The 7,690-nt window shown below is 41.5% G+C and overlaps 2 protein-coding genes across 2 annotated transcripts; one reads left to right on the top strand and one right to left on the bottom strand.

The window, feature by feature from the left end:
- Window positions 1-1,544: 1,544 nt before the first annotated feature.
- Window positions 1,545-5,649, top strand: LOC120287235 (peroxygenase-like). Its single transcript, XM_039299962.1, has 7 exons — window positions 1,545-1,649; window positions 1,738-1,828; window positions 3,481-3,630; window positions 4,089-4,174; window positions 4,632-4,726; window positions 4,814-4,939; window positions 5,328-5,649. The coding sequence occupies exons 1-7, from the start codon at window positions 1,545-1,547 to the stop codon at window positions 5,479-5,481; spliced, it is 807 nt and encodes a 268-aa protein (XP_039155896.1). The 3' UTR covers window positions 5,482-5,649.
- A 215-nt stretch (window positions 5,650-5,864) lies between these two features.
- LOC120287234 (stem 28 kDa glycoprotein-like) lies at window positions 5,865-6,914 on the bottom strand. The gene is made up of 3 exons (XM_039299961.1): window positions 6,474-6,914; window positions 6,145-6,354; window positions 5,865-6,009 (listed from the first exon to the last, which is right to left on the bottom strand). The coding sequence occupies exons 1-3, from the start codon at window positions 6,851-6,853 to the stop codon at window positions 5,865-5,867; spliced, it is 735 nt and encodes a 244-aa protein (XP_039155895.1). The 5' UTR covers window positions 6,854-6,914.
- Between the last annotated feature and the right edge of the window lie 776 nt (window positions 6,915-7,690).

Here is a 7,690-nt window from a genome sequence, read left to right as displayed (position 1 = left end):
GTGGGTATTCCCATAATTATAATTGGAGCTATTGAGCTTCTCCACACCATTCACCAAGTAAACTTGGTCTCAAACCAACCAACTTCACAGTCCCTAACTTGTGCACTAGCAAAACTCCGATGTTTTGCACTCCCTAACCACTTGCTTTGATATAGTGCCCAATGTCGGGGCTCTGATACCACTCGTGAAGTTTCAAAAGTGTGATTATAATAAACACTATTAATATTATTACAAGAACATATACTCAATAGCACTCACACACTACACACGTCACTCTTTGTAACTCACTACACTCAAGCCACACACTTCAACATTCTATGAAGACCCATACACACGTTTCCCAACTCTCTTCCTTTAGACAAGACTCTCCACTCTACTTCTGTTGGATAGCAGACCTTCCCTATTTAGAAAGAGACTCCCACCGACATAGCTCAAAGGAAGGGTTCTACAATTGTGCAAATTGGACTCACCTACAATTACAAATATTAACCATCCCTAGGTGATTTTCTTCCACACTACTCAACTAACACTAAGGGATTTCAACACCACAAAACAACAACTACTAAGTCATAAATAAATCTAGAGAAATGGAGTCTTCATAAAGAATCAAGAGAAGTTGAGAGAGAGAAGAGGGGTGCTTCTTCAACAATGACCAGCATCACTACCACCGCCATCAACCATCATTACTAAAAATTAAGTTGCAAACAATTGGTCCTGCTAAAAGTCTAGAAAGATATCCCCATTGATATTATTATGGCCTGAAGAATTGTTACTTATTGAGAGAGTATGCTCAATGAGGATTTGAACTTAACTATCAACATCTCAAGTCTTGCCTATAGCATAGAAAGTTAAATGTCTAACAATCGACATAGAACTTTCTACGTCCCGTGAATTAAAAGATGAATTGTTATGATATCATCATAATGTTTTTCAAATGCTAATTTCTCTTTATTACGTCAATCATGAAAAGAAAAAAAAATGAAGGGATCATTTTTTTTTCATAGCATTAGGCAATGGACGCATTAAAATAATCCTATCCAAACTCGATTTATCAAAGAATGGAGCAAACCTAAGCAGTTGAATCCGATGGATTTGGCCGATGTCTCACGGCCCTGGCCACTCGAATCACTAAATCCGGCGGAGGCAATGATCGATCGCTCTCTCTCTCTCTCTCTTTCTCTCGCATGTGTGGGGGCACAACCTTGCGCATGTACCCGAATCATCCTAGAAGGAAAATTGCGCGTACAATTCACTAGCGTATGCATCGAATCGAATCTCAACCGTCGAAAATGGCGGATTCCCAGTAGATTCCTCCGTCAGATCCGAGTATCCATGTTAAAAATTTAGTACAGATAGAAGGTTGCTGGAATCCTCTCCCTCTCGGATGACCCGAAAGAAAACACGAAAGCTGCGGACGTGGCGACACGACACGACTCTACGTCCGAGAGTCCGAGAGAGAGAGAGAGAGAGAGAGAGAGAGACCGTCCGATGTTTACAGGGGAGCGCCATCAAAAGCTCCACGCGAAGCATGCAAGCCTCAACACATGGACGCGCAAGCCACCGCCACCGCCACCGCCACCGCCACCTTCCTTGCATGCCCGCCACGCCCTCTCCCTCTTTCTCTTCTTCGCTTGATTAGTCCTTCGTGGGTGGGCACTTTCGCTTGCTTGGCTTTTATCATCACAGAGAGAGAGATAAAAGAGATGGCTGCGACGACCGCGGTGATCCCGCCGGGAGAACGAGGCGCTGGCGACGGAGGCGCCTTACGCGCCGCTGACCTACGAGAGGCGGGTTCGGACTGACCTGGAGAGGACACTTCCGAAGCCCTGTGAGCTTGTTCAATTCTTCCTTTCTTTTTCGCGCGTCGACCGTTTGCTTTGATTGCTCGTTTGCGCGACGGGACGCGACCGCATGTTTGTCCATCACGATTTACAATCCGGCTTGGAGGGGGAAACGTTCGTCGTAATTCTTGGTGTGGTGAGAAGTGCATGCGAATCGGTAGAGAGAGATGATGACTTCAGGCATGAGACTCGCGAGCGGAGTCGTTAGCATGCAACAACTTCGGGAAGAAGCATGATAGATGATAAACTCTTAACTGTCCGATTCTACTCGGATATGATGAACTTATTGTAGTTTGATTGATGACCTTGTAAATTATGACTCTGATCACCCTACACCAAGTCCACTTATGTATGATATCAAATGATTATCACCCGTCATCAGGCCTTACTCCACCCATATGGACCGGTCAGTTTGCTGCTTGCTGTCAACTTATGCAAGAGCAAAGACATATTCTCTAATTATTTCAAAACCCAAGCTTCAAATGCTAAACTGTTTTGGTTAAAATATTTGAGGAATAAACGAAATGCACCAAACACTAGGGACAGCTGCAGGGATTTACTTACCCAAACATTCTTGGATGCATAGAAATTTGCTGGGATGTAGTTGCTGTGACAGACAATGGTCTTTATGATCGCATGTGATCCAAATTCAAAATGCGACTCTATGTATTAGAGTATAATGTACTTTCTTGAAGAGAGAGTGAGCCAAACATCTTGAATGAGGATTCACTTCAATTGCCCTGACTATTGTAATGCAATGCGTTTGAGATGGTGCATGCATGACATTACTTTTCTCTGGCTATTGCATGGACATGTCTGTATTATTCTGGGACATGTGCTAATTGTCATCTCAGGGCAACTGGATGCTGAAGGATGATACTTAAGGAAAGGGGAAGCCATGCCCATTGAGCTTAGGAGTGATCGACCATTTGGACATTTACATAGAAAAGCTTACTTTGGACATTTACATAGAAAAGCTTACTGTTTCTTGTGCCCAGAGGAGACACCTTTCATAAGAAGAAGATTCGAAGTTTGTTAACAATGTCATCAAAATTGGTTTCCTTAGGCATATCCTGTGAACTTTTTTTTTCAGTGATTTTAATGGGAAAGCAAAGTTACTCAAGACATATGATTCCTAGCCTTTTCCTAGTTTTGACTCAATATTCCGTGGCTCAAACAGCACCAAAATTGCCATAACATATTGAAAAGTGGAGGCATGTGCTATTTATAGGGACATTTGTCTTTCCTTCTCATGGAAGCTATCAAAGTTTCCAGGAAAGAGATATTAATGAGATCGGGATCATTGAGGTTATCTATGTGATCATTTCCAGATTTCCAGTGCTGGAAATGTTGTCGGACCATGACCAATAATTCTAAAAGATATAACTTCCCGATCACTCCTTTCATGCGTAGGCTAGACTTTAGCCTAAAACTAATGGGTGGAGTATATATAATTGGAGAGGTAAGTAAGGGCCTAGAAAGATGTTCTCTCAGAACCTCCTCCACTTGCACCATATGAAAATGTTGTGTAGTCATTTGTTATATGAATGCGTGGTTTAATATTTAGATATTCTAATGTGTGTCATGAACCACTTTTGTCCGTCAACCTTATTCTATTAGTTGTCTTGTTCTATGACAGATCTGCCCAGGGCATTGAAAGCTCCTGATACTGACCATCCTCATGGAACACCAGGCCATAGGAGTAACAATCTCACTGTTCTTCAGCAGCATTGTGCCTTCTTCGACCAGGATGGCAATGGAATTGTCTACCCTTGGGAGACTTACATTGGTAAATTCACATGTTACTATAAAACAAGCGATTTGCCTTGGCTGCTGCTTCATATGGTTGATATGTTCTCTTTTGGGACTTCTAGAACAAATTGTCACTAGAAGGACATGGCGAGTCCCAGTATGACCCAGTATTGTGTTTTACAATTGTAAATTGAATGAAATTTTAGACTGCCTCGAAGGCAATGACATTAAAATTTGAGACCTGTTTTGCCTAACTTCTGATGGACATTTAAGGAATGATGCACTGGCAAAATTTGAGCTGTAACTGTTAGATCAGGAATTAAAATAGACTTAAGATTGAGAAAGAGGTATGTGTAGAATTTACTTGTTCTTTGCATAGATCCTATTTTAATCTCGTGTTGACATCCATTGCCAACATGTTTAACATGAAGGCTTGTTGTACTGTTCTGTGTGCTTTTTTGGCTTCGGCCTCTAAGTTCTTTCACACCTTCACAGGGTTACGTGCAATAGGTTTCAACATGATTGCCTCTCTGATCATGGCAATTGGTATCAATGTGGGACTAAGTTATCCAACCCTACCTGTAAGTTATTTTGACACTCTTCCCAGAGTATGCAAATTTATTTCTGGAGCTGGTAATTGAGTCGGGCATACCAGTAGATTCAGTCAGTAGTTCATCATGAATATTTTTCAGTAGCTAAAATACTAGCTTGATTTGTTTAGCATTTTGAACGATGAAAATTTGGACCAAATATATTAAAAGGCCGTCTGGTAGTGTGATAGAGAGAACCATTCTGGCTAGAATGGGTAAGACTAGGAATGAAGATGATCATTGTGGACAAGCAAAGATCACCAAAAATAGAGGTTTGACCGTTCCCTTGGGAGGTTCCAATTTGATAGAATCAATCTCATAATAGTTTTGAACTGGTATATGCACTGTTTTCCAACTCCTGGATAAGCACGTGGAATTGGCATGGCATGGCACATTAATGGAGCATTTTTGTGCATTATGATTGGTAACTAACATTTTACATGTGAAGGGTTGGTTTCCTTCTCCCTTCTTCCCCATTTACATAGACAACATACACAAAGACAAGCACGGAAGTGACACTGGAACATATGACACTGAAGGAAGGTACTTATTGTTCGTGAGGCTGAAACCTGTATATTTAAGGTCTTTGCTCTCTCATGTACATATTGATACCATGAAGTGGATTAACAGGTACATACCGGCACATCTTGAGAACATGTTCAGCAAATATGCTCGTACTGTTCCTGACAAGATGACCCTTGGAGAACTTTGGGATATGACTGAAGGGAATCGAAATACATTCGATATCTTTGGCTGGTTAGTTTTTTTTCTTTCTCTCAGTTTTTTTCTTTTTACTCTTATAATTAATTGAGGGTATGATACTCTGTCTCATGTGAATGAGATGCAGCATGCTATGGAAGCAGAGAAAAGCATCTGCATTTTTGTGCATCATTACTCAGTTTATGAGTTAACAATGATCTTGAGACTTTGGAAGTTCATTTGTCGACACAAGTCTGAGATTTTGGTCATTTATTTGTTTAATCTTCAAAGCTAATCCTGCATACACGATAGATGCCATATTCATGTCTTATAAATAGCGGTTGCAGGATGCATAAGGTTCCTAAATTGGTTTCATGTTACTATGCCACTGTTCTTGTTTGAGATCTGAAAAGTCCTCTGGTGACTGGCTGGCTGGGGAATGCAGGGTTGCCAGCAAGTTTGAATGGGGAATTTTGTACATCTTGGCAAGGGACGAGGATGGCATGCTGTCAAAAGAGGCCGTGAGACGCTGCTACGATGGGAGTTTATTCGACTATTGTGCCAAGATGCAAATGGGAGCTGAAGGAAAGATGGGCTAAACTAGCAGCCGTGTGTAGTCGGTCACTTCTTGTGTAATGAGCAGCAAATATGACCGGTGTGCAGACAAGAAAACCACGTTTGTTTTAGATTCATAGTCTGGAATCCCCTCTTGTTAAATAAGAGTTGAACATACTTTCTTTGCTTAAATAATGAAAGACTGCCCTAATTTGTGCGTAACTAATTTTCTGCTTGAGGACCACCACTGCTTTGCTTGGTGATACAGATCATCAAGATAGATCCCAATCCAAAGATGAAAGGATGTAGCTTTTGGTAAGGGGAGTTTCATTGACAATGGGAGCAAGATACAACAAAGGAAAGACAAGTGCCTGGTGGAACATGGAAAGTGGTTTTTGTTCATTACACGTTGCAAGAGATGATGTTTTCAGGAGATGTAGTATAGAGGATTTGGCAGCTTGAACGTCCTCTTGGCATTAGGAAGTCCCTGAATGCTGCTGTATTGGTCTCCAAGAATGCCCCATATGCGATACCCTCCACTGACTAATTTCTCCCTCACCTCAGCCTTGTAGCTTTGCACTCCTTTCAGCTCATCCTCTCAGGTCTCCTTCACCAAACAAAAGAGGAAAACGACAATTATATTCCTAAAAAAACAAAAGACATCTTATGATAATTACTAGAAAAAATTTGAGAGAGAGGAGAGAGACCTCAGGACAAGGCTGCTCCAGCCATGGAAACCCCACATTGACAAGGTTGTCAATGGTGGCAGATCTGAGGTGTTCCTCCTGGAAGAGACCAAGATGATCTGAATGCCTTTGGCCTTGATCTCATTGAACAGATTGAGCGAGTGCTCCAAAGCCGGTGCTTTTGCCTTGCTCATCCACTCTTCTAAAGAAGTCGCATTCAACTTCTCCCCCCTGTTCATCAGCAACCCAAACAAAAGGGCGTGAGCGAACCAAGCTCTATCTCGTCGATGTAGCCTGACACATGATTCGTTCATGCAAAAGATATAAGAAAGAATAATCGATACCCATACTGATGTTTCTTGAAGTAAGGGACAGTAGACAGCAAAGTGTCATCAATGTCAAAGATCCATGCATCCCTGCCATCCCTCTTCAGGCTGCAGCTGGTGCTGAGGTACACCATGCATTCCTCGACCGCCCGCTCCGAGTCGACCAGGTACTGGGTACTCCTCATGTACTTGCCGACGTAGTCGACGCACTCCTCGGGCACCACCTCGAACTCCCGGATGTTGTGGAGCTCTACATTCATCCTCCAGCCCTCGCAGTAGTTCTTCAAGCTGATCTTGACCCCATTCCTCGTTCTCTGGCTGTTCAGAATGTTCCAATCTGCAGAGCAGAGGGAGATGAGGATGCCCAACGAGAGGGACAGAGAGAAGAGGGCTCTGGCCGCCATGTTCAGCTCAGGATGGTGAGAGAGATGAGGTGTGTAGATCAGACTCTGATATACTTAAGATTAGTGCTGATGATGAGCATGTGAACCCCACAGAGCGCATGTTCAATGGGAACAGGGTGACTTTTGTTCCGAGAATCACATGGTGCTTGGGATTGAGCATTTCTTTTGCGCCGAAACAGAGGAATTGATTGGTTCACTAATCATTTTATTAAGCTTTCATGACGCGTCCCCTAGAGAAAAGAGGGTTGTAGATGAAATTGTGGTTTCTAATACTCCTGTCACATACTTAAGTTATTAGATGAAGGTTAGATAAATGCGTGATTTATTATTTAAATATTTTATCATGCTTAGACTTGTCTTTTCATATCACACTTAGTCTAGTCTTTTTGTCTAGTACTAAGCATGAGACATTTAATTGACGAGGTAAATGTGGCCTAGTAAAATTGGACATATTTAATTGGGGAGGCAAATTAAGCCTTGTAAGATTTGAACTCGGGAGTTTAGGTTTAATAACATGTGAGATCCACTGCTAATTATTCTAAAACTTTAAGCTGTTAGATTAATATGTGATTTATTATTTAAATATTTTATCAAATTTGAACTCATGACATATTTTGTGAAATTGCTACTAGCTTTTCCAAAAGCATAAAGTTTTAGACAAATAGGTGATTTAATATCTATATATTCTAACATTTGCAATTATAGCATTACGATTGGACATTGGGGACTTGAATGAAATCACTTAATCAATGGGGGACATTAGGGACTTGAATGAAATCACTTAATCAATGGGCTCCAAATGTAATCTGCTTCTTTAGCCGCTTATCTAAGAATGGA

Source organism: Eucalyptus grandis, chromosome 8 (genome assembly GCF_016545825.1).
Source record: "Eucalyptus grandis isolate ANBG69807.140 chromosome 8, ASM1654582v1, whole genome shotgun sequence".
NCBI classification, from domain to species: domain Eukaryota; kingdom Viridiplantae; phylum Streptophyta; class Magnoliopsida; order Myrtales; family Myrtaceae; genus Eucalyptus; species Eucalyptus grandis.
Note: the sequence above shows the minus strand (reverse complement) of the source record. Positions and strands in the feature narration are given on the sequence as shown.